General features: G+C 35.8%; 1 protein-coding gene and 1 long non-coding RNA gene across 3 annotated transcripts; both read right to left on the bottom strand.

Annotated features, from left to right (window-relative positions):
- Nucleotides 1–53: 53 nt before the first annotated feature.
- LOC127877946 (DNA polymerase kappa-like) lies at nucleotides 54–27,862 on the bottom strand. 2 transcript variants are annotated; one of them, XM_052424276.1, is made up of 12 exons: nucleotides 27,638–27,862; nucleotides 26,611–26,730; nucleotides 23,409–23,527; nucleotides 22,797–22,949; nucleotides 17,348–17,978; nucleotides 15,999–16,123; nucleotides 13,867–14,033; nucleotides 8,717–8,749; nucleotides 8,321–8,417; nucleotides 7,328–7,499; nucleotides 4,442–6,437; nucleotides 54–573 (listed from the first exon to the last, which is right to left on the bottom strand). In XM_052424276.1, the coding sequence occupies exons 1-12, from the start codon at nucleotides 27,831–27,833 to the stop codon at nucleotides 459–461; spliced, it is 3,924 nt and encodes a 1,307-aa protein (XP_052280236.1). In that variant the 5' UTR covers nucleotides 27,834–27,862; the 3' UTR covers nucleotides 54–458. The 2 variants fall into 2 exon arrangements, with proteins under 2 accessions (XP_052280236.1, XP_052280237.1); XM_052424277.1 differs by having other exon boundaries at nucleotides 26,611–26,727.
- LOC127877947 (uncharacterized) lies at nucleotides 10,425–11,041 on the bottom strand. Its single transcript, XR_008048675.1, has 2 exons — nucleotides 10,637–11,041; nucleotides 10,425–10,497 (listed from the first exon to the last, which is right to left on the bottom strand). It is a non-coding gene; the product is annotated as an uncharacterized LOC127877947 (long non-coding RNA).

Genomic DNA, 27,862 nt, shown 5'->3' with positions numbered 1-27,862 from the left:
TGATTTGGCGTAAGTGTGCATTCAGAAATTATTCCAAAAAAAACACGCCATGATAAAACCGTTTCAATTCGTGTAATTCATATCTGTAAAATGTTATAAAAACTTCTCTCGTTACAAATGCGTATTTTTGTAAACCGCGTTTACAAGTGTGAAATAAACATAATATAACTTTTTAATAATGCATGGTTTAACATAAAAATAATGGACTGTTTAATGGATTCAAGACAGATAACATGTTTCAACAATGTTCCTTTTGTGCACTTGTCAAACATGTTCCTATCTTGCTTTGGTTATTATTAATATTCATCATGAAATTCTAGAACAAGTGAAATTAAATGAGAAGGCTACATTCATTATCAGCATTTTAAGCACCATTACTATAATGAAGGAAGACAGATTCCCGGTAGACTGTGTGCACCCATTAGTTCAAAAATAATAACACGGGTATATCAGTTCTTTCATTTTTGCAGGAACGATTTTATGCTCCGACATGGCAATTTGTTTGATGGCATCACTGTCTTCCGCTTTTTTGATGGTGGATTTCTTCCGGGGGTGTTAGAATGTGGCAGGCATCTTAATAGAAATGTGTCCTCATTAATGCAGCACAGGATAATTTATAAGTTCCAAAAACATTAATCATACACATTATCTTACATAAAGTAGACCCATTTGAGCGGTCGAAGAATATTTAATGCATCATCCTTTGTATTGGCGTCTTATATATAAATATCTCATTCGAGAATGATATAAAGTGTGTAATAATGATTACCACGAAAATAACAAAAATAAAGATAAATGAGTGTGATTTAATAGAAAAATCATTTCATGAATGTTGAAAATTGATTAATAATTTGTAGAAAAACAATAAATTAACAAGAAACCGTCGGAGACAGGTGATGCTCCCCAAAGTTTTTTTTTTGTCACAATATTGCACTATATATTTAGATAAAAGGAAATGTCTAGTAGTTGGGGGGACAAGAATTGCACCATATGTACAGTTAATGGAAAATTTCAAAGGGCCATAACTCTGTGAAAAATCATCCGACCAGAACCAGCTGATAATATGCACATCTCCTCTTGGTAGTGAAGCTTCCCATAAAGTTTAATTGAATTCTGGTCATTAATTCCTGAGAAATAGCCAGGACAAAAATTGTGCAAGGACGGACACACGCACAGACAGACAAAGCGGCGACTATATGCTCCCCCAAAAATAAATTTGGGGGAGCAAACAAATTTCTGAAGTAACATTTCTTGTATCTATAAAGACACAAAGGAAAAATATAAACAAGAGGGCCATGATGGCCCTGTACCGCTCCACTGTTTTTTCTTTGCGAAAAAAACGTGTAATGCGCATGGGTTGAAATGCACTCAAGCATGTGACTTTTTCTTTCTATCCCTCGTCCCACTGGGCGCATAAAGTTGGAAGGGTGAGCATTTTTACATATGGAAAAAGTTACTACCGTGTTAACTAAACAGACAAAAAAGCCCGGGAATTGTTGCACAGGTCCTTTGCTTATAACGTAGGTACATTTATCTCTCCAAAAGATATTGTCGTTTTTTCTATTTCACATATTTTTAGATGCTGAAGATCAAATCTACGCATTTGATTTGAAACAGATTCACAAGACCCATAGGAATCAAAATGCCTTAACCCTTTACCAAACGACACATTTTGGACTTTCCCAATTTGAAAGAGGTTGCAGACGTCAATTGAATTAAAATGGAATATGAAGGAAATGATCAGATAGGGTAGAAATAATTGTGATAAAAGGAGAAATTGCTCATCAACCCACACATACCTAAGACCAACAGGCCTGAGAATATTATGATAGTCTAAAGATTATTTCTTTATATTTATAAATGTATTTAATTAAGTAATACATTTGACTTCTAAGATCAATTCATAACTTGTATTAATTAAGAAAATTATAAAATGGTCAGAAATATATATGGATTGTTGAGCAATTGACAATCATTTCAACAATTCATGATCAGTCACTATTCACAAATGGAACAATGAATCATTAGTTATTAAAAAGCAGCATATATGATAGTTAAGAAGATTGCACTTCATTAATTTCAACACCTTCTCTTGGATACAAAGTTTGAGTTTACAGTGCAGTATCATATATTGACTTTCCTTGAAATAATTATGTTCATGGAAGTTGTGTTTTTAAAATCAATAATATATTATTAAACTGGTTTTAACACTACAAAAAAGACATGAAATTAACATGTCATCCAAAATATTTTCATCCGGATATATGGTCACTTTCGACATATTTAAATAAAACCCGACTTTTTTCAGTTTATAAGAAAAACATTCATAACACATGTTCTTACTTCAATGCCTTTGTAAGCAGTCACCATCTGACCTAAAATGGCACTAAATGACAGGGTTTTATCTCATGTTTACAAGATGTTGATGTTGTTGAAGGTCACAGCCAAACGGCCGCAGTAAGCTCCACTGGTAAACGTCATATGTTCAGTTTTGTGACCCCCGGGGCCTGGTCAAATTTGAGCCCAGGGGAATAATTTGAACAAATTTGGTAGAGGACTATTAGATATCACTACATACCAAATTTAGTAGCCTTAGGCTCTATAATTAAGAACAAGAAGATTTTTAAAGTTTGCACAAAATAGGCCTTATTTAAGCATATGTTCATTTTTGTGACCCCTGGGGCAAGGTCAAATTTGTTCCTAGGGGCATAATTTGAACAAACTAAGCAGAGAACTATTAGATGTCACTACCTACCGAATTTGGTAAAAATAGGCCCAATGGTTATGGACAAGATTTTTATAGTTTGCACAAAATGGGCCCAATATAAGCATATGTTCAATTTTGTGACCCCTGGGGAACGGTCAAATTTGATCCCAGGGGCTTAATTTGAACAAACTTGGTAGAGGACTATAAGATGTCATTACATACCAAATTTGGTAGCCCTATGCCATACAGTTATGGACAAGAAGATTTTTAAAGTTTGCACAAAAAAGGCCTTATATAAGCAAATTTTCAATTTTTTGACCCCCCAGGGCAGGGTCAAATTTGACCCCAGGGGCATAATTTGAACAAACTTGGTAAAGGGCTATTAGATGTCACTACATACCAAATTTGGTAGCCCTAGGCCCAATGGTTATGGACGTGAAGATTTTTAAATTTTTCACAAAATAGGCCTTATATAAGCAAATTTTCAATTTTTTGACCCCCCGGGGCAGGGTCAAATTTGACCCAGGGGCATAATTTGAACAAACTTGATAGAGGCCAATAAGATGTCACTACATACAAAATTTGGTAGCCCTAGGCCCAATGGTTATGGACAAGAAGATTTTTAAAGTTTGCACAAAAAAGACCTTATATAAGCAAATTTTCAATTTTTTAACCCCCTGGGGCAGGGTCAAATTTGACCCCAGGGGCATAATTTGAACAAACTTGGTAGAGGACTATAAGATGTCACTACATAGCAAATTTGGTAGCCCTAGGCCCAATGGTTATGGAAAAGAAGATTTTTAAAGTTTGCACAAAATAGGTCTTATATAAGCAAATTTTCAATTTTTTAACCCCCCGGGGCAGGGTCAAATTTGACCCCAGGGGCATAATTTGAACAAACTTGGTAGAGGACAATTAGATGTCACTACATACCAAATTTTGTAGCCCTATGCCATACGGTTATGGACAAGAAGATTTTTAAAGTTTGCACAAATAGGCCTTATATAAGCAAATTTTCAATGTTTTGACCCCCCGGGGCAGGGTAAAATTTAACCCCAGGGGCATAATTTGAACAAACTTGGTAGAGGACTATAAGATGTCACTCCATAGCAAATTTGGTAGCCCTAGGCCCAATGGTTACGGACAAGAAGATTTTTAAAGTTTGCACAAAATAGGCCTTATATAAGCAAATTTTCAATTTTTGACCCCCCGGGCAGGGTCAAATTTGACCCCAGGGGCATAATTTGAACAAACTTGGTAGAGGACTATAAGATGTCAATACATACCAAATTTGGTAGCCCTAGGCCTTATGGTTATGGACAAGAAGATTTATAAAGTTTGCACAAAATAGGCCTTATATAAGCAAATTTTCAATTTTTTGACCCCCCGGGGCATAATTTGAACAAATTTGAAAGAGGTTCACCACAGGAACATTCCTGAGAAATTTCATCAGATTTGGACGAGTAGTTTAGGACAAGAAGATGTTAAAAGAAAAAGTTAACGCACGCACGCACGGACGCACACACGATGGACACAGGACCATGACATAAGCCCCGCTGGCCTTTGGCCAGTGGAGCTAAAAAACTGACTTCCATAAAAGAACTATTCGGGAGTAACAAGTGCGTTAACCATAACCGCTTTCTGTTTCACTTGAACTTTCACATTAATTGCATGTTCTTGTGACATACAATAATGTTTGAATGTTGCATTTATCCCTGAATATAAGCAGCCTACCTTTTATGTTTGCTCTTCTCCTCCGCCCTTTGCTCTTTCAGTATATCAGATATGGCACCTCTACTGAGGCACTGGTCCACGTGGCCGTTGAAGTCATCAAGGCTGGCTGACCTCTGCTCCATGCAACAAACTGGGCACACTAGCAATGACCTCTGAGATGATGTTATATCCTCATCATAAGTTTCGCATGATGTCTTGTCAATATTCAGCAGCCCGCCTCTGTGCATGCCATCAATCTCTGAGCTGTCCCTTTCACCATCTTCAGAACTGACAGTGCCTACGAGTTGATTCCTATTTTCTGTTTCATGAACATGTATCCTGTCTCCTTTTGTCACTTTGTCTGTATATTTCATGCCACTAGTTGAAGGTTGTAAATGGTTATCCAAAAAAGCACAAGATTCAACAATAGTTGTAAAATGAGCATTCGTCAACATGTCGTCTGCTTTCATCACTTTGTCAGCATTCTTGCTATCATTATTAAAACCTTCAACAAGTGTCATGGTCTCACTTTTGTTATAGTCTTGTTCACTGGTACTTGGTCTTGATTCATCATAATATGGGTCTTCCTTATTTTCCAAATTCAATTTGGTTGACATTGTGCAGGTTTTAAAGACTCTGTTATTTCCGCAGAAGCCTTGATCTTTACATTGAGTTTTATTTGCAATATTTCCACTTAAGTTATTTCCATCAGCACAATTATTATATTTGTCAATATCATATTCTTTGTTTACAATATCACGTGAATGCAGCATAGAAGCATGTCCAATATTATCAAAATCTTTTCCAATGTGTTTTGACATATGGCGATTTTGGTATGTTCTAGTTTCTATAAAATCTTCATCTTCAATTGGGTTAGTATCTTCATAAACAGAAGACGGTAAAATTATTCCATTTAAAAGGCTGTCATTTCCAGTTTCCTCATTGGCACTTTCTCTTACTTCCATCAAGTCAACAAGCATACCAGTACTATTAGGCTTCTTAATTTTAATGCAAACATTTAGTTCATTTGCCTCTCTGGAAATCTGATCGAAAGTTTGACTGACTTCTGTTTTTACACTTGAACAAATATCCTCCTCCTTTGTATGTTTTTCTATTGCATGCTGGTGAGTTTCTTCAATCACTCGGTTCAAACAAGAAACTGCAGGCAAAGCATTCTCTGCACAATCCGTGTCAGATTCATCTATCACAGCTAATGCATTTTCAATCAATGCACATTTAAGAGTTGTCATCTGTTTATCATCCGCTTGTAGGATTCTTACCTTCTTTTGATAGTTTTCACATGAAGCATTTATATCATCTTTAATATTCATATCATCTGAATTTGAACAACACCCCTTGTCCAGATTGATGGCATTACCATCTCCTTTCAAACATGCATCAACATGTTCATTAAACTGGTTCAGTCCTTTGCATATCACAGTCTTTGCACAAACTGGGCATTCATATCTCTCACTCTCAGGCTCAGTTTTCCTCCTTTTTCTTGAAGACCTCGGAGTATGAAACACTCCTCTTCTAGTTGACCTCTCCACTTTTGTCATGTCAACAATGTGCATCTGCTCATCATTTTGCAGAGTCTTTGATTGATCGTTTACCACCTTATAATCAGAGCTATCTAGCTCAACATCATCCACTACTCGATTTAAATTTGTTGTATTTTGCTTACTTGTGGTCTTCATGGAATGTTGGTCATGTTTACTAACATCAGTTCTATGCTTGGCAACCATTTCATAGTCACTGCAAGACTGAGAAAACCCTTCCTCTTTCTTTGAGCTTGCAAACTTTAAAAACATATCGCTTGTATTAGAGTTGGCCATAGGTTCAAAAGTTGTCTGTATGCCCTTCACTGCGGCCTGTGGGCATGGTATATCCTTAGAAAATTCTTCACTAAGTGATATTGTACTTGCTAGCTCTGCCTGCCGCTTGAATGCCCCAAGAATGGTGTTCTTCTTCTGCTCTTTGCAGTGTTGCTCATTCAATAAGCTGGACATACGAACTCCTGAATTAATAAACTTCAACATTTGTACACGAGTCATAATAGTGTTTCTAAGGCCAAAGAATCAATATTATACACGCAAAGTGAATTATTAATGTTTTTACCCAAACATACTTTAGAATGTTACATATGACATGATGAGAACTAGCATTTATAACAATAGGCTAAGGAATTAGGAGTTGTGTAAAAAACACAAGAGGGAATAGAGGAACCTATGACGCTCATGGTAGATCTCCAATCCTAATTGAATTGTTTACCTCATACATTTGTCCCATGTTTACATATATATTAATCATTTACAATATACACAGGATTTTTTGGGAGCCGTAGCCAACTCGCAATATATTGGACAGCGCGATTTAACTGACCGCCATATATTGGAGTTGCAGTGCATATATATATATATATATATATATATATATATATATATATATATATATATATATATATATATATATATACATTTACAAGAGCTACTTGTCAATCCTTTTCCATGTTTCTCTGTGCCTACTAAATTAATTTAAACCAGGTAAACTCCAAGATGTGGCAATTTTTATAACCGGTGCATAATTTAAATTATCTTTGTAGAGTACAAATAAATGAATATATATAAAATATAATTATATAATAACAAAATAAAAAGCTCTGAACAGTGTGGTCTTAGATGATAGTAGTGTTACATGTGTTTTCTTAAATGTTACATTAAACAAATTTGAATAAAGAAATATTCAATTGGCTGCAAATATTTGTTCATTAAAACCAACAAATAACCAAAATGCGATTTATATTTCAACTAGAGAACATTGTTGAAAACAAACATTAGGAGTGTTTTAAATTCTCGCAAAAGCATGTTGACAGATATTCAAGCTATTCTTATCATGGAGTTCACTTACCCATAAGCCTGAGTCTAAGAGGTTGTGGTGCACAGTTCTGAATCTCTGTTCTCAACAAGTCATGGGCAGATTTCATAATGTCTGCAACTTCATTGGTGTAGTCTCGCAGAGTGTGTGCTCTGGTACGAACTTCAAACTTCACCGTCTTGATCTTGATAGAAACTGTTCTTCCCTAGGCAGAATATGAATAAAGTTCCCATCTTGAGCATAATACAATATAGTACTGTTCGACTAAAAATGTTTGTAAAAAGATATTGATATTTAAAAAATATTGTATTTTAATTGGTTATTAAAATGATATCCAATGGGTAGCTATAAAACTATCAAGGTTCACTCATACAGAGTTCCATTACATTGCATGAAGACTTCTTATAATGTTCAATTGACAAATGAACAATTATATATCAGATTTTACTTCTTTTTTATTTTTTTAGTTTATGTTTTCTATACAATCAAAATCACAACATAGCTAATAATGTTCCTGCAAGTGATAATAAACTATGTTGAACTCTGAATTTCTACTTTCAGTATCCTTAAATACAAACAAGAGCACTGCATAACGGGTGCCAATGCTCGGCTGCGGGTGCAGTTTTTTAATAAATGAAAGCTTGCCAGAATTTTTTTTTTTAAAGGTCACAGTGACCACGACCTTTGACCTAGTGACCCAAAAATGGCTGTGGCGTGTAGAACTCATCAAGGTGCATCTTCATATGAAGTTTCAAAGTTGTAGGTGTAAGCACTTTGATTTTAGAGCCAATGTTACAGTTTTAGCACGGCGGACGGCAGACGCCGGACGACGAGCTGGCTATGACAATACCTCGGGTTTTATCCGAAAACAGCCAAGCTAAAAAACTTCTTCAATAAAGACAGATTATCACAATAAAGAAAAAACTGTTTTATAACAAATCTTAACAAAAGTGCTAACCTGCTATAACATCCCATTCGGTTATTTCTTACAAAAAACTATTACAAGATCTTAAAGTAGGTTCTCACTTTGAGCTGTTCAGCTTTCAAGTCTTCTGATAAACACTGACAGAGCTCTTCACACTTTTTGTACAACTCTGTAGGTTTGTTAATCTCAGAGAAGGTTCTGAAAATTTGACATACTGTTAATATGTAATCAAGCCATTTTAAAGAATATAAGTAAAGTTTTTTATTCTACTAAGCCAAAACTATTTTTTGGAGTAATAAAAAAAATGTTCTTAATTCTCATTTACTTAAGTACTATATGAATCAAGCAATTAGCATTAACATTTATATACATGATCATTTGAAATGCTATTGTCAATGTATTACAATATTTTGATTATAAATGCATTTAAAAAGAAAAAGGTAATCAATTTGAATTACAGCATACAGCTTAGTACAAAGATTTATAATTGAGAATACCTTTCTGTGCTGATACTCTTTCTTTCGCTATCTCTGTTAATAAAATCATGATAATATTTTAATCTTACAAGCAAATATACAACACTTTTATCAGAACAGCAGAATTTTCTAAATAAAAGCATTATAGATTATTTTTAAACATATTTTCAATATGGATTGTCAGAAATGTTAAAAAGCATTATAACCAGATGAAACAATATCAGACACGAACATTTCCAATACAAACATCTACTTCTATTCAACACAAATAAATCTTTGATTGCTATGAAAATACTGCTCATTAATGGACTCAAATTCTCAGGGCATTCTTTTACTTGTAATGTTAGAAATAACTAGAGGTTTGTCACAGACGTGACGTATACCCCCACATGCTGCATTGCCATGCAATATTTTGCATGCTGTCTTCACAAAACAAGGGAAGCTAATTTATGGTGATTTTTAAGAATTATTATGCCATTATCATTTATGCCATTTTGACCTTTGAACTCTTGAATTCTTTTGCATGACACGCCGTCATGAGTGTGAACAAAATTAATGTACAAAGTCATTTTAAAATCTCACAATAAATAACTTAGTTATGGCCCAGACAAACTCATTTATGGCCATTTTTTACTCTTGAATTTCAAGTGTGACCTTGACCTTGGAGATATCGACGTAATTCTTTCATGTTGTGCTCAGGTGAGCTAAAAATGCCCCGCCCCTTGGCAGCAATGTTTTCCAAGCAAAGGTTACCATTTTTGAACTCTGATCCAATATATCATTGGGACAAATCTTCTGAGAAAGTTTCATGAAGATCGGAAAATAAATGTGGCCTCTAGAGTGTTAACAAGGTTTTACTATAACCATATAAAGAACAAGACGGCCAAGATGGCCCTAGTTTGCTCACCTGAGCGGAGTCAGTTTATTCAATCTTTACCAAATGTCAAACTTGACCTAGATATTGTCCAGACAAACATCCTGGTCAAGTTTCATCATTATTTCATCTGCCAGTCATGATCAATGTACGTATGAAGTTTCATGATCCTAGGCGTAAGCATTCTTGAGTAATCATCTGGAAACCATTTTTCTAAGTTGAGTCACTGTGACCTTGACAGCTATTGTGTGAATACGTTTTTTGGCACTGTGACCTTGACCTTTGACCTAGTGACCTAATAATCAATAGGGGTCTGACCTGGTCATCTGCGAGTTATGATCAATATACCTATGAAGTTTCATGAACCTAGGCATAAGCATTGTTGAGTTATCATCCAGAAACCATTTTACTATTTCAGGTCACCGTGACCTTGACCTTTGACCTAGTTACCTGAAAATAAATAGGGGTCATCTGCCAGTCATGATCATTGTACCTATGAAGTTTCATGATCCTAGGCATAAGAGTTCTTGAGTTATCATCCAGAAACCATTTTACTATTTCAGGTCACCGTGACCTTGACCTTTGACCTAGTGACCTGAAAATCAATAGGGGTCATCTTCGAGTCATGATCAATGTACCTATGAAGTTTCATGATCCTAGGCATAAGCGTTCTTGAGTTATCATCTGGAAACGATTTTACTATTTCGGGTCACCGTGACCATGACCTTTGATCTAGTGACCTGAAAATCAATAGGGGTCATCTACGAGTCATGATCAATGTACCTATGAAGTTTCATGATCCTAGGCATAAGCGTTCTTGAGTTATCATCCAGAAACCATTTTACTATTTCAGGTCACCATGACCTTGACCTTTGACCTAGTGACCTGAAAATCAATAGGGGTCATCTTCGAGTCATGATCAATGTACCTATGAAGTTTCATGATCCTAGGCATAAGCGTTCTTGAGTTATCATCTGGAAACCATTTTACTATTTTGGGTCACCGTGACCTTTGACCTAGTGACCTGAAAATCAATAGGTGTCATCTACGAGTCATGATCAGTATACCTATGAAGTTTCATGATCCTAGGCCTAAGCGTTCTTGAGTTATCATCCGGAAACCATTTTACTATTTCGGGTCATTGTGACCTTGACCTTTGACCTAGTGACCTGAAAATCAATAGGGGTCGTCTACGAGTTATGATCAATGTTCCTATGAAGTTTCATGATCCTAGGCCTAAGCGTTCTTGAGTTATCATCCGGAAACCATTCTACTATTTCGGGTCATGCTGACCTTGACCTTTGACCTAGTGACCTGAAAATCAATAGGCATTATCTGCGAGTCATGATCAATGTATCTATGAAGTTTCATGATCCTAGGCATAAGCGTTCTTGAGTTATCATCCGGAAACCATTTTACTGCTTTGGGTCACCATGACCTTGACCTCTGACCTAGTGACCTGAAAATCAATAGGGGTCATCTGCAAGTCATGATCAATGTATCTATGACGTTTCATGATCCTAGGCATAAGCGTTCTTGAGTTATTATCCGGAAACCATTTTACTATTTCCGGTCATCGTGACCTTGACCTTTGACCTTGTGACCTGAAAATCAATAGGGGTAATCTGAGAGTCATGATCATTGTACCAATGAAGTTTCATGATCCTTGGCATAAGCGCTCTTGAGTTATCATCCGGAAACCATCTGGTGGACGGGCGGACCGACATGAGTAAAACAATATACCCCCTCTTCTTCGAAAGGGGGGGGGCATAATGAGAAAACTGCCCCACTCCCAGCAGCCATCTTATTCAGCTGACCAAAACCATTTTTGAACTTAACTCTTGTATCAAGGAAACAAATGTTCTGAGCAAATTTCATGAAAATTGGGCCAAAAATGTGACTTATACTGTGTTCACATGTTTTCCCTATATACATATAGAGAAAAATGCCCCGCCCACTGGCAGCCATGTTTTTTCACCGATCCCGACCATTTTCAAACTCGTCCGAGATATCATTAAAACCAATGTTTTGACCATCTTTCATGATGATTGGGCAAACATTTTTACTTCTAGAGTGTTAACAAGGTTTCTCTATAGCCAAATAGGGAAAACTGCCACTACATGTATATACAAATAGAGAAAAATGCCCCGCCCACTGGCGGCCATGTTTTTTCACCGATCTCGACCATTTTCGATCTCGTCCGAGATATCAATTGAACCAACGTTTTGACCAACTTTCATGATGATTGGGCAAAAATTGTGACTTCTAGAGTGTTTACAAGGTTTCTCTATAGCCAAATAAGGAAAACTGCCCTGCCAACTGGGGGCCATGTTTTTCAACAGATCGGAACCACTTTTGAACTCAACCAAGATATCATTAGGACAAACATTTTGACAAAGTTACATGAAGATTGGGCATGAAATGTGACTTCTACAGTGTTAACAAGGTTTTTCTTTTTTTTGATTTAGTGACCAAGTTTTTGACCGAGCACAACCCAGTTTCGAACTCGGCCAAGATTTCAATGGGACAAAGCTTCTGACCAAGTTTCATGAAGATGGGACAAGAAATGTGGCCTCTAGGGTGTTTACGAGCAAATGTTAACGGACGGACGGACGGACATACTACAGATATAGATATTATTGGGATGAATCTTTTGACCAAGTTTTATGAAGATCAGACAATGAATGTGGCCTCTAGAGTGTCAACATGATTTTACTATAGCCATATAAGGAAAAATGCCCCGCCCCTTGGCAGCCATGTTTTTCAAGCAAAGGTTACCATTTTTGATCTCATCAAAGATATCAGTGAGACAAATCTTCTGAGCAAGTTTCATGAAGATCGGAAAATAAATGTGGCCTCTAGAGTGTTAACAAGGTTTTAATATAACCATATAAGGAAAAATGCCCCGCCCCCTGGCGGCCATGTTTTTCAACCAACCGGCATCATTTTCGAACTCGTCCAAGATATTATTAGATTAAGAATCTTCTGACCAAGTTTCATGAAGATCAGACAATAAATGTGGCCTCTAGAGTGTTAACAAGATTTTACTATATGAAAAATGCCCCGCCCCTTGGCAGCAATGTTTTTCAAGCAAATGTAACCATTTTCGAACTCATCCAAGATATCATTGAAACCAATCTTCTGACCAAATTTCATGAAGATTGGACAATAAATGTGGCCTCTAAAGAGTGAACAAGGCAAATGTTGACGTCGCACAACGGACAACGCACGACGGACAAAAGGCGATCACAAAAGCTCACCATTAGCACGTTGTGCTCAGGTGAGCTAAAAAATATAATATTCAAAGAAATCCATTAAAACAAAAAGAAAATGCCTTCTTAAACCTTAAATATTATTCGTGCAAGCATTTTACATCAATTGTTTATGTTTGAAAAAATCATTGGTTCATGCTTATGAAGATCGGACAATACATGTGGCCTCTATAGTGTTAACAACATTAAACTACTATATCCATATAAGGAAAAATGCCCCGCCCCTTGGCAGCCATGTTTTTCAAGCAAACTTAACCATTTTCCAACTATCCAAGATATCATTGAGACCAATCTTTAGACCAAATTTCATGGACAATAAATGTGGCCTCTAGAGTGTTAACAAGGCAAATGTTGATGCCGCACAACGTACGACGGACGACTGACAATGGACAAAAGGAGATTACAAAAGCTCACAATGAGCACGTTGTGCTCAGGTGAACTAAAAATGATTTGTTTGTACCTTTTAAGTCTCAAGAAAATAAAAATGTCATGTAAATGTATTTCACAAATTAACAGGTAAATCAATATTGGAAGTGACAAAATTATATTTCACCAGTAATTAACATTATATGGTTGCAATTGATATACAACTCCTATAGTTAACAGCGACCAAATAGAAAGACCAAATAGAAAGACTGAGTGATTTATGTTTGTCTACTGGTTAATAACTACTCTACAGTTGGCTCTATAACCAGGTATAGTGTTTGTCTACTTGTAAATAACCTCTGTTGTTGACTCTATACCGTGGCAGATCTAAGTCAGTCTACAGTTTAATAACCTCTCTAGAGTGGTCAACCCTACACTCTATTTTGTTCACTGGTAAATTATTTCCACAGAATGGTTGACTCTATACCAAAACAAATCTAATTGTTTACTTGTTAATTACCTCTACACTGTCATAGACCCCATATCCAAACAAATGTTTCTACTGGTAAATAACCTCTCCTCTCTAGTGGACCATATACCCAAACAGCTCTATGTGTGGCCACTGGTTATAACACTTGTTAATTACACTAGATAATTACCTTTCAACTGTGGTGGAGCCAATACCAAGGCAGATTCTCATGAAGTAGTTGAATGATATGGGAGAGTACAGGTGATACAGGAGGCCTCTATGGGTATACAGGTCAGTACATGTGAACACCCCTACAGCATTCAACATGGCTTCACTCACTTTACCAATCCCACTGATCTGCAAACAAAATACTCATAATACATTTACAATATGCAATTCTTCGTTTAACAATGATATTGGTCCAGTAGTCATGAACATTAAATTTATAATGACATACTTGTATAATAATGGCAATTAAAAAATAACGATGTATACTCATGCTTATTATATCAAAACTAGATTTATGACTAATGGTGATTAAAACTGCCACATATTGCTTTGGCACAAATGTATACTTATGACAATCATTGATGCATTTCAACCACGCCTGACCTCATGGTAGCAATATTAAAAACAAACAGACTTAATGAATCTTATTTCAGGCCTGACAAGTACACTACTGTAGATGAGTGTGGTCAAATATTCATTTCCATGAGCAAATACTTGTGATTGAGTTATGGACTGATTTTTCACATATCAGCATGTACTGCTAACATAATTATCAAAACAAACAACAGCAAATGTTGGTTTGTTATACTTAGAAATAAGCCGTACAGATATAGAAAAAGTAGGTACTATTGCATATGTATGTGTGTGTGTATGCTTGCTTTTGTCCATCTATCCCTCTCAACATTATGTTTGCAATTTTTCGTCACAATTTAACAGAATAATTATCTGTAAGTGCTTCAGCGCACATTGTCAATGTTTCACTGTAACCATTTTTAAAGAAGTTATTGCCTTTTGTTTAATGTTAACATAGAAAAGTTTCTGTGGGCAACTCCTATATTTTGTGTTGTTTTTTTGGAAAGTTTTACAGAATAATTTTCTCTAAGTGCAATAGTGCAAATTGTTAATAAAGTTTTATATAGGAGCTATTGTCTTTTGTTAAGCATTACATGTAAAAGCTTCTGAACACATAAACCCTCCTACATTTTGAGTGCAATGATTATCAAACTCTAACTGAACCATTTTCTACCAGTGCTTCACTACAAGTTGTCATGGATTTTCCATAGGCTTATTTTTCAAGAAGTTTTTGCCTTTTGCTTAAAGCTGCCTATAAAAGGTTCTGTGATTGATTCCTACTACATTGAGTATAGGATATTAGTCAAACTTAATGTACATATTAATTTTCTTAAAGTGCTACACTGCAGATTGTCAAGGTTGTGAAATTAATATATATATATTTTTATTTTTTAAGAAGTAATTGCACTTTGTCTATCAAAATTTCTAGAACCTTCTGTGTGCAACTCCTTCAACGTTTTGCTTATAATTTTCGCAAAACATGTACCGAATAATCTGTAGACAATATTTGCTAAAATTTAACAGAATAATTGTCTACCAGTGTGACAGTGCATACTGTCAATTTTTCAGGACAGCGTTATTTTCAATTTTTTTAATTACATATAAAAGCTTCAGTGCGTAACTCCCACCCCACCAACATATTTTGCATGCCATTTCCTTCAAGCATCTACAGAAAAATTGTCTCCACAATGATAAAGCACATATTTTCAAGGTTTTAAGATAGCATTATTTTTGAAGGAAAGATTGTCCTTTGTTTAAAATAACATAATGCCAGGGCCGTGTGACTATAGTTTTACTAATTTTTTTTTATTCAATCCTTTTTTTACACCAAATCATCTGTGGCATATCAATACATTTTCTGTGACAGCTTCATGTGTCCAATGTTTATAAAACATTCCTGAAGGTTTTTTAAAAGTAAACATGATATGTTCACTAATACCTTGAATTGCTTTGCATATTAAATTGCACCTCCCTTTAGGTCAGCAAATGTTCATGCATGTGGCATGTGTGTTAAGTGTCATCCCAGATTAGTCTGAGCAGTGTGCACTTTCCATTTTTATTGTATTTCTTATTTCAAGAAAGTCTATTCATGGCAAAAGTCCAGTTTAGGCAGAAAGCGTTTGCCTTAATAAGCCTGTGCAGACTGCACTGGCTAATCTTGGACACAAATGCCTTACACCCCGTTTTCCCAGAGCAGGGCTAAATATGATAATCCAGAAATGGACTCCTTCTGGTCAATACCTTTCTTGTGGGCAGATCTTTTACGAATGCAAGCACAGCATCTCTGGTAGCCGGTATCTTGTACTGGCCATTGGGCTTGTTCTTATCAGAGCACACTTTGGCCAACATCATGTTTGGTGCTATCCCTAAGAAAGTAATTGAATTAAAAGCAGTTATTAAAACAATTTCTTTTGTTGCTTAATTAGTCAATACACCAAACTTTTCAATCACCAGGCAATTCTACACTCCTCTTTTTCAATGGATAGTATTATGTTAAATATTAGGAAAACAGCTTTCCCAATAAAGGAAAATGCCTCAAGAAGTTAATACCAATGTATTCCCATCTATTACAAATAACAGATAACAAAATATGTGGTCTTTTAAAAATATATGAACAATACAAGAACAAATTGGATTACCATTAAGGTGCCCTGTGTTTCCATCTAATTTCAATTATTCTTGTTCAGAAAATCTCTCATGATATTCTTATAAATAAAGATCTGAACTGGACTTAGTTTATAAAAAACTAGAAATGGCGCGGCAGAGGCCGACACGTATCCTCATGCCTCATTTTTTACCCAAAGGGCGCCCCAGGGTTGGTAATGGGGCCATGCATAGTTGAGATTGACCGTATTGTCATAAGAGATGTTCAGTATCAATTGGAAGTAAATCGGTGTAGAAATGAAGAAGATAATGTAAAATCACATAAAACAATAGATGTGTTTGTCAGAAACACAATGCTCCCTACTGCGCCGCTTTGATTTATTTAACATAAAATGATCATTTGACAGGTTCATTAATTACCTCCCTTTAAAGCTTATTACTTCCCTTGGATTTCTTTTTTTTACCTTTGACCTTAAAGGATGACCTTGACCTTTCACCACTCAAAATGTGCACCTCCATGAGATACACAAACATGCCAAATATCAAGTTGCTATCTTCAATATTGCAAAAGTTATGGCCAACATAACATAAACAAATGAGTGAAAATCTCTGACCCGGCTCCACCTCAACCCCCATTACTTTTGACCCAGGTGTCACATAAAAATTCCAAAAAGTGCAGGGTTGCCTATATGCACATAGCTAACATGTGTGTAAGTTTCAAGGTTTTAGTGCTTATAGTGTAGGAGGAGATAGTGGCCAGGACCGATGGACAGATGGATGGACAGACGGCGGAGATAACCACAATATCCCCACGCTTTTCAAAAAGTGTGGGGATAATTAATAACAATTTTACCAGTTACTTTGAGGGTCATCATGATCTTAGCCTACAATTAACTATTCTCAAATTACCATGAATGCACCTTCCAACATAATGGAAAGATCAAAAACCTGAACTAAATTATGGTAAAAAGTATAAAGATATTCACCTGCACTGGCAGTCAGTCTAGTTTTCTGTTCAATTCTGAGCCTCATTTCGTTAACCGCTTCCTCATCAGACATACCAAACGTCTTGAAGTCAAAGGGAGGAAACTGCTTCTTACACTCAGGACAATTTTTTGTAATCTCCCCTTCCATATCTTGCTCATGACATCTTGTTACTGTTAGATTGGTTTCAGACTCACAACTTCCAACATTATCATCATTTAACTTTTCCTTATCACATTCCAGGTTTGTCTTTTCATCTGTCAAAAGCTGACGTGTTTTCAACAGTGAAAAACATTCATTTTCGTACTTTCTCTGAATTTCGTTTAAATCACAGTGGCAATGAGTCTTGGAGTCCACATAAGCCGAATTTCTGAAAATTAAAGTTCTTTCAATCTCTGGCATGGCCTTTCTTTTCTCCAGATGTTCAGTAATGTCCAGATATGCCTCATCTAGTGACATTGGACAGAAATTTGGATCATAGTCTGTGATGATGGCTTTTACAAGGTTACTCATGGAGGTGTATTTCTCGAAGTTACAAGGCACAATAACGAGATCTGGACACAGTTTCCTGCCAATGAAGCCTGGCATGGCAGCACGTACACCAAATTTTCGAGCATGGTAGTTGGATGTGGACTGCAATGAACGGATTAACAGTCACCAAACAAACCAGTCATATTTTGAAAAGTTTCAATTCTTTGGAGCTGAATGCTTATTAAGTTAGCTTATAGTAAAGGTTCAAGTACTAAATAACATGCAAACAAACTGCTTCAAAACAGCAAGATGATAAAGAAAAATATTTGAAAAATAGCTTATTGAAAAAGCATCCATTGACTTAACGGTAATGCTTACCTACCCAGTGATTTTTTCCCCAAAATTAAAGCCTCTTACAGGCTGTTTCCCAATTGCCAAAAGTAACAAGAGTGCCAAACTGTCACAAGATACGCCCGTTTAAAGGTTTTGGACAACTTGATAACTTTACCATGACCCAATTTGAACTTGACCTACATATTATCATCTACATGTAGACACAACTTCTGACCAAAATTGGTGAAGATCAGATGAAAACTACATGTACTTCAATTAGAGAGCGGACACCATGCTAAATGCTTGCAATGCACTAAGTGACCTCGTGATCTAGTTTTGACCCGGCATGACCCATATTTGAACTTGACCTACAGTGCTTCAGCTAGCAATAAATAGAGGGGCGCTGCGCCCCTCTAAAATTTGCCCTCTTAAAAAGCGCCCCTCTATTTTTCTGTCAAATGCCCTTTTGGTCTCTTAAGTTTCTGTTTTCAGGCTGTATAAATCGTTAGAAACATCGACATGAATACACAGATAACACCTTACCGGTACATGACTGCCTAGGGTATATTAAGTCAACACATTGTGAACAAACAAGCCCCAAGGGCATGGTTTGTTATCAGGTCATTAATTAGCCTTTTGTTGCAGACAATAGTAACATGCTGTGAGAGATTATCTCTGGGGTCACGCTTGGTTAGGCACAATCACACTCTTATGAAATCAAACTCAGCATTATTGATTTTTTTAACTTCTGAATTCTTTGGCTATGATTTTTTCCCCAATATAGCAATTTTTAATTCAAAATACCTATTAAAATTTGAAAATTAATCATCTTTTTTTAATGCGAATATTCGGTTAATTTTTAGTCCGAAATTATGGCATGGAAAAACATATTAGTGTTTGGATTTTATTTCTGAACTTTAAAAAACACTGTCTGTCCTCAATCATGATGAATTTTAACATGAATAGGGGCAGACAGTTGTTATTTCAACAAATAAAGAGCTTGTTTGGAAGGAGGATTTATCACTCTGCAAGTAAAATGTAATTTTGATATTATATATTTTCACGACCTAACAAAACTGTCAACATTGTTGACATTAGTTGAAATAATGTGTTGTAAAATCAATATATAATATTTTTAACAATAACAATGTTTCATTTTAATCTCCAGACTGGATGCTACTTTATAGTGACATTGATCATTGTTTAGACTTTAAATTTGTCAAAATAGATTTTTGTTTTAATTAATATTATTATTGTGGACAAACATTGGCTCAAAGTTATTTAAAGCAATGAATTAAAGAGTTGACAGTCACAACGTTTTTTTTGACCCAGTGAAACCCCTGAATTTATTTCATGTTTTTTTCGTTTCTCTAATATGTGTAGTCGGATGCTAGCCCAAGGCCAATTAAGTTGCTTATGAAATTGGCTACTAAGTTGTTTTCCTTAGCGCCAATGTAAAAAGTAATATATTTATTATAATTTCATTACACAAAATGAGGAACAGCATACAATTGGTGAAATCATCAAATGTACTAATGTTTACAATTCATGAGTATAAAGTATAACCAAAGTATATACTTAAGTATATTTATAACCAAATGCCCTATTTTCCAAAATTACGCGTGAAATGTGCCCTTTTTGGGGAAGCTCCCCTCTATTTTGAAAAGCTGGCTTGAGCACTGACCTAGATATTGTCTAGACACAACTTCCAGGGTTTTTTCTGCCTATTTTGGGAAAAGGAGTTTAACCAAATTGGGAATTTTTTATCGACAAAATTGGCCATTTTGGAAATTTTTGCTTCGATGAAACGGCTCATTTGGGAAAGAATTGTGAATTAATCAAGCTTAAACAAGGGACAAAATTGTCACAAAACCAGGTTTTCATTGTGAAAAAAAAATCTGATAAAGGGAGAAAACTCAAACTGAACTTTTGAAATGACCAAAAAAAATTAACCCCCTTTGTAATTTTTTTTTTTTTTTTTAAATCTATTTTTAGTCGTGGCGACCTTGACATTGGAGATATTGACGTGATTCTTTCGTGGGACACACCGTCCCATGATGGTGAACAAATGTGCCAAATGATTTTAAAATCTCACAATGAATGACATAGTTATGGCCAGGACAAGCTCATTTATGGCCATTTTTGACCTTTGAACTCAAAGTGTGACCTTCACCTTGGAGATATCGACGTAATTATTTCGCGCGACACACCGTCCAATGATGGTGAACAAATGTGCCAAATGATTTTAAAATCTGACGATGAACGACATAGTTATGGCTCGGACAAGCTCATTTATGGCCATTTTTGACCTTTGAACTCAAAGTGTGACCTTGACCTTGGAGATATCGACGTAATTATTTCGCGCGACACACCGTCCAATGATGGTGAACAAATGTGCCAAATGATTTTAAAATCTGACAATGAACGACATAGTTATGGCCCGGACAAGCTTATTCCGCCAGCCCGCCAGCCAGCCCGCCAGCCAGCCAGCCAGCCAGCCCGCCCGCATTCGCCAATCTAATAACCAGTTTTTTCCTTCGGAAAACCTGGTTAATAATTCAGTGGTTATACAAATAAATTTGCTTTTATTTGTTATTCTTTCTTCTTTATATAAACAGATGCAATATTGGGCATGTTCAACGTTTATTCAAGTACTGCAGTTTTGTTTTTCAGTTACAGTTACACTCTGAGATAAGAACTGTACAGTCAAATTCTTATAGCAGATATTTTTGACCAAAACAAACACGGGTTAGTCACACAAGTTATAAGACACTTCATTATTATTTTTATTTTTTTTGGAAATTGGGAATTATTTTTATAATTTCTGTTTGGGATCAGGTCCGTTTGCTTTAGGAGTGCCTCTGTTTTCCGGAGGCGCTGACAGTGCTGAAAAACCCCTGACTTCTGACCAAATTTGGTGAAGATTGGATGAAAACTACTTCAAATAGAGAGCGGACACCATGCTAAATGCTTGAAATGCACTGAATGACCTGTGACGTAGTTTTGACCCTGCATGACCCATATTCGAACTTGACCTAGATATTGTCTAGATACAACTTCTGACCAAGTATGGTGATTATCGGATGAAAACTACTTCTATTACAGAGCGGACACCATGCTCAAATGCTTGAAATGCACTAATTGACCCCCTGACCTAGTTTTAGACCCGGCATGACCCATATTAGCACTTGACCTAGATATTGTCCAGATACAACTTCTGACCAAGTTTGGTGAAGATCGGATAAAAACTACTTCAATTAGAGAGCGGACACCATGCTAAATGCTTGAAATGCACTTAGTGACCCTTTGACCTAGTTTTTAACCCGGCATAACCCATATTCGAACTTGACCTAGATAATGTCTAGATAAAACTTCTGACCAAGATTGGTGAAGATCAGATGAAAACTATTTGAATTAGAGAGCAGACACTGCTGTGGACGCCGCCCGCCTGCCGCCAAGGTGAAACTGTAATACCTCCCGTTTTTTAAAAACGGGCATGTTTCCCAATGTCAAAAAGTAACCATTTTTCCCAAAAATCTAACCAAAATTTCGCAAAAAATATGCCAAACTTTTCCAACAAACTCAATAATTGTTTTTTTTGAGTTTTTTATACAGCAATTTCATCCCTAGCACTTAATAATATAACTTTTAGAAAGCAGTCAAATATGCACTTATAAACACTTGGTATACTGTTATTTATAATCATATTAAAAATGTTATTTGTGCCAAATGTCATGGGCTATCTCGTTTTTTCAAAAAAAAAAAAGACAGGCTGTAAAATATATAGCAGAAAAAATCATTGCTTCCATGCCAAACATACAACAGTCAAATTTACAACCTGAATAACATTTAATAATGCTACAACCCTTCTTTGAATAGATAATTCTTTATACATGAATGTTCATTCAAATATATTATCATCAAATAATCAAATTAAATAGCATCAATAATATCAGGTAAAATATACACTTCACACGTTAGACCATGCTTTCAATTGAAAACAAGGGACAAAATTGTCACAAAACCAGGTTTTCATTGTGAAAAAAAATCTGATAAAGGGAGAAAACTCAAACTGAACTTTTAAAATGAACAAACAAAATTAACCCCCTTTGTAAGTTTTTTTTTTTTTTTAATCTATTTGAGTCGTGGCGACCTTGACATTGGAGATATTGACGTGATTCTTTCGTGCGACACACCGTCCCATGATGGTGAACAAATGTGCCAAATGATTTTAAAATCTCACAATGAATGACATAGTTATGGCCAGGACAAGCTCATTTATGGCCATTTTTGACCTTTGAACTCAAAGTGTGACCTTGACCTTGGAGATATCAACGTAATTATTTCGCGCGACACACCGTCCAATGATGGTGAACAAATGTGCCAAATGATTTTAAAATCTGACAATGAACCACATAGTTATGGCCCGGACAAGCTTGTTCCGCCCGCCCGCCAGCCCGCCAGCCAGCCAGCCCGCCCGCATTCGCCAATCTAATAACCAGTTTTTTCCTTCGGAAAACCTGGTTAAAAACCTGGTTAAAAACCTGGTTAAAAATATGAAAACATAGGCACTTGTCTATATTCCAATAATAATTTAGTTTATCAGCTAGTTCATATAGCAAAGCAAGCAAACAGATTTTCACTTACAAGCATAGAATTACTACCAACTGCCATCGGTTTATTACGCAGCTCAGGATTGTCAAGCATTTCAACAGCGGCGTAGAAAGCATCCATGTCCACATGCACGATGGTATGACTTAGATCTCTCTGCTGCTCAAAGTCTTCAAGCAGACAGTCAGCCTGTCAACAAAATTCACTTTATACAAAATTGTCTACCACAAAATCAGCTATGGCCACAAATATATGTCCTTGCCTATCTTTTCTTTCTGTACTTTAAACATGTTCACTTCCCTTATTTTCCAAAAACATGTTGTTGTTTTTTAATTAAGTTTACCTTTTATTTTTATTCTACAGAGTTCTGATTCCGAAGGCCCCTTTAAAATAGAACATAATTGCTAGAAACACATTGATTTTATTTGGAATTGTTCACATGTTACAAGGCAATTGTTTTACCAGGGATTGTGTACATATTTTGCCTGCTTTTGATTGCACATGTAAGAAATTATATTCCCTATTTATATTATTATGATGAACTTAAGTCAGATATTCAACATACTTACAATTAATGGGTTATTTATTCACTTAACTAATATTCACCATTCCAGCATTATTTTCTGTACACACTCAGGATGTGCCTACCTCCATTTCTCCTTCTTTCAGCTTCTCTGCTGAGATCTGGTCTATCTTCTCTTTTTGATCTGCAATCCTTCGTTTCATTTGATCTTCTTTCTGTCTCTCGTTCTCATAAAACTTTGAACCTACAGAACAAGATTTATGGTGTTAAAATATTCAAATACTGTACCCGGCTTTCTCAAACAACACTTAAAATCATTAACTTCAAAACATTCATTACAAAAGAACTTTAGAAAAAAACTCAGCAGAAATATATACTTTGTCTTAATTATTACTTTGAATAACATACTATCCATACCCGTATACATAATACACTTTATAGGCCTACAAAAACAAGGGACAAAATAAAGAGTATGTAGAAAAGCACCTAATGGTTTCTTTTACTTATAAACTTATTTATAAACTTTGTATACTTTAAGGTGATGAAACTTGAATGATGGTTTTTAACCAGGTTTTCCGAAGAAAAAATTAACCAGGTTTTCCGAAGGAAAAAACTGGTTATTAGAGTGGCGAATGCGGGCGGGCTGGCTGGCTGGCTGGCTGGCTGGCTGGCGGGCTGGCTGGCTGGCTGGCGGGCTGGCGGAATAAGCTTGTCCGGGCCATAACTATGTCGTTCATTGTCAGATTTTAAAATCATTTGGCACATTTGTTCACCATCATTGGACTGTGTGTCGCGCGAAATAATTACGTCGATATCTCCAAGGTCAAGGTCACACTTTGAGTTCAAAGGTCAAAAATGGCCATAAATGAGCTTGTCCGAGCCATAACTATGTCGTTCATCGTCAGATTTTAAAATCATTTGGCACATTTGTTCACCATCATTGGACGGTGTGTCGCGCGAAATAATTACGTCGATATCTCCAAGGTCAAGGTCACACTTTGAGTTCAAAGGTCTAAAATGGCCATAAATGAGCTTGTCCTGGCCATAACTATGTCATTCATTGTGAGATTTTAAAATCATTTGGCACATTTGTTCACCATCATGGGACGGTGTGTCCCACGAAAGAATCACGTCAATATCTCCAATGTCAAGGTCGCCACGACTAAAAATAGATTAAAAAAAAAAAAAAAAACTTACAAAGGGGGTTAATTTTTTTTGGTCATTTCAAAAGTTCAGTTTGAGTTTTCTCCCTTTATCAGATTTTTTTTTCACAATAAAAACCTGGTTTTGTGACAATTTTGTCCCTTGTTATGTGTTAATTTACAAATATGACAACAAATTAATTGCAATCTATTGTTCTAGAGTTCTGTGTTAACACATTCAAATTTAAGTATCCCATCTACTTTGTTCTTGAATGCATGTAATTGACAGATAACTGAGACAAGAGGGCCTGAAAGGCCCAAAGTCGCTCACCTGAGATTCAAAGGAACTGACCTGTTCTGTGCAGCCCAATATGTCATTAGAACAAAATGTTCTTACCAACTTTCATGACTAGTGAACACCCTGGCAGCCACGTTTTTCAACAGACCTGAACCATTTTCATACACATCCAAGATATCATTTGAACAAATATTCTGACAAAGTTTCATGAAGATTCATAAGTCAATATAAGGAAAAATGCCTGCCCCCTGGTGGCCATGTTTTTCGAGCAACTGGAACCATTTTCGAACTTGTCCAAGATATCATTGGGACAAATCTTCTGACAAAGTTTTATGATGATCGGACAATAAATATGACTTCTAGAGTGTTAACAAGGTTTTACTATAGCCATATAAGGAAAGATAACCCGCCCCTTGGCAGCCATGTTTTTGAACCAACCGGCATCATTGTTGAACTTGTACAAGATATTATTGGGATGAATCTTCTGACCAAGTTTCATGAAGATCGGACAATAAATGTGGCCCCTAGAGTGTTAACAAGATTTTACTCTAGCCATATATAGCCATATAAGGATAAATGCCCCGCCCCTTTGCAGCCATGTTTTTAAAGCAACCAACGTCATTTTCAAACTCGTTCAAGATATTATTGGGATGATTCTTCTGACCAAGTTTCATGAAGATCGGACAATAAATGTGGCTTCTAGAGTGTTAACAAGGTTTTACTATAGCCATATAAGGAAAAATGCCCCGCCCCCTCGTGGCCATGTTTTTAAAGCAACCGAATCCATTTTCGAACTCATCCAAGATATTATTGAGACCAATCTTCTGACCAAATTTCATGAAGATTGGACAATAAATGTGGCCTCTGGAGTGTTAACAAGATTTTACAATAGCCATAATTAGCCATATAAGGAAAAATGCCCAGCCCCCTGGTGGCCATGTTTTTAAAGCAACCGAGATAGCATTGGGACAAATCTTCTGACAAAGTTTCATGAAGATCGGAAAATAAATGTGGCCTCAAGAGTGTTAACAAGGTTTTACTATAGCCATATAAGGAAAAATGCCCCGCCCCCTGGCGGCCAAGTTTTTCAACCAACCGGCATCATTTTTGAACCTGTCCAAGATTGGACAATAAATGTGGCCTCTAGAGTGTTAACAAGGTTTTACTATAGCCATATATTAGGAAAAATGCCCCACCCCCTGGTGGCCATGTTTATCAGCCAACTCATTATTTTTAAACTCGTCCAACATATTATTGGGATGAATCTTCTTACCAAGTTTCATGAAGATTGGACAATAAATGTGGCCTCTAGAGTGTTAACAAGGTTTTACTCTAGCCATATAAGGAAAAACGACCCGCCCCTTGGCAGCGATGTTTTTCAAGCAAACATATCCATTTTCGAACTCATCCAAGATATGAATGAGACCAATCTTCTTACCAAATTTCATGAAGATTTGACATTTAATGTGGCCTCTAGAGTGTTAACAAGGCAAATGTTGACGCCACACAACGGACGACGGACAAAAGGCGATCACAAAAGCTCACCATGAGCGCGTTGTGCTCAGTTGAGCTAAAAACAAACAAAATGCAAAATTCTTAATATCTTAGAAATGCTTTTCTCTCATAAAATGTAAATATAACCATTCAAAAATCTAAACTAAAATGTAAGAATATATTATATATTGCATACCCGTTTCCAAAAATCAATGAAATATATTTAGAGGGTTTATACAATTTTGACCACCTGTAGTTTTTGTCTCAATATTTTCGGACACCTGTATTTTTTAAATATTTTTTATCTAAATTTTCAGTTATGCAAAAAAATAAGTGTCCAAATTAGACTAATTACAGTAATCAAATGTTATTTACTTAATGAAAAATAACAACCTTTTGATGCCTTATATATAATCTGGTTGATGCGTTCCTTGTCCAAACCCTGCATGCCAGCCTTATTGTCATTCAGAAGCATTCGCTGAACCATGGCACCGTTTGCTTCACCTGGATCTGCTAAACATGCACACGTTTATTGGGCACTTTTTCACATACATGTACACAAAATCTCAAGATAAAGATCCATCAATCTAACAAACCTGAAGGGAGATCCACACTCTTAATTTAAAGGTTCAGCTAATTATTGTCAAAGTCCTTCCCAAAAATTAAATTTATTGCAGGACAGGAGCTCTTACATTCTTGCAGAAATTGCTAGCCAAGACAGATCATTTGCAGCCCAAATAATTAAAGGCTTCTGTAAAACAATGACAGATTTTTTTAATTGGTATCATTACTTATTGATTAATATCATTCATCATAAAATTTTCAAAACAAATAATGAAACTTATCAATTTTTTTAACAATTTATGCACTTCTGCAAGCAATAATTAATTTATTCCATGGAAAATTTGGTTTGATTTTTTTATAAAATCAGCTTAAGGACACAATTCAAAATTAATTACCAGACACAAGATGGGATAAAAATCATTTTTCAGATACAATATACTTTCATGTATGTCATTCGGAAGATGAATGCAACTAATGGAAGAATATAGCTACATAACAAGAGTAAAATTTTATCAATTAATGAGGCTTTAGGTTTGCAATGTTTCTCAAATTTTGTTAAGGATACACATGTATAATTCTAAATTTGGTATGGGACATTATGTCCTGAATGGTAAATTATTTCTCGATTTTTCAAATAAGAAATGTACAAGGACCAACTAAATTTTGAAAGAAATATGTCATGCAAATAAGAATATACTAAAGTTGACGAAAGAAAACAGTTAACTACTAAAGTTTAAACGTATAATTTTTTTTTTTTTTTTTAATTTTAATCATTAAATATAAGAAATTCTGATTATTTCTTCATAATCTTCAACACTTGAATGGCCTAAATTTATTTTAAATCTCTCCATTATACCTTGATGCACTTTAACATCCTTTGAAAACTGCTCCTTGGTTTTAGACAAGCTTTTCAATGCAGATAAAGCCTCAGCCATAGGAGTCCTCTGCAGGGGGGCTTGAACACTTGACTTATTGTGGGTTTGGGGCTCAGCCCATGTTGTGTCCGACCAATCCTCCTGATCTTCCCAGTCATCTGCACTGTTCTCACCCATGTTGACAAGGCACCATGACACTCAAAAGA

This window comes from Dreissena polymorpha, chromosome 4 (assembly GCF_020536995.1).
Source record: "Dreissena polymorpha isolate Duluth1 chromosome 4, UMN_Dpol_1.0, whole genome shotgun sequence".
Lineage (NCBI taxonomy): Eukaryota > Metazoa > Mollusca > Bivalvia > Myida > Dreissenidae > Dreissena > Dreissena polymorpha.
Note: the sequence above shows the minus strand (reverse complement) of the source record. Positions and strands in the feature narration are given on the sequence as shown.

Coding starts and splice junctions, on each gene's coding strand:
- LOC127877946 (XM_052424276.1), bottom strand. CDS start 27,833: ATGGGTGAGAACAGTGCAGATGACTGGGAAGATCAGGAGGATTGGTCG. Junction 14,034..15,998: donor AAGATCTGCCCACAAGAAAG/GTATTGACCAGA, acceptor TTTTGTTTGCAG/ATCAGTGGGATTGGTAAAGT. Junction 8,750..13,866: donor GGCTCCACCACAGTTGAAAG/GTAATTATCTAG, acceptor TTTTATTAACAG/AGATAGCGAAAGAAAGAGTA.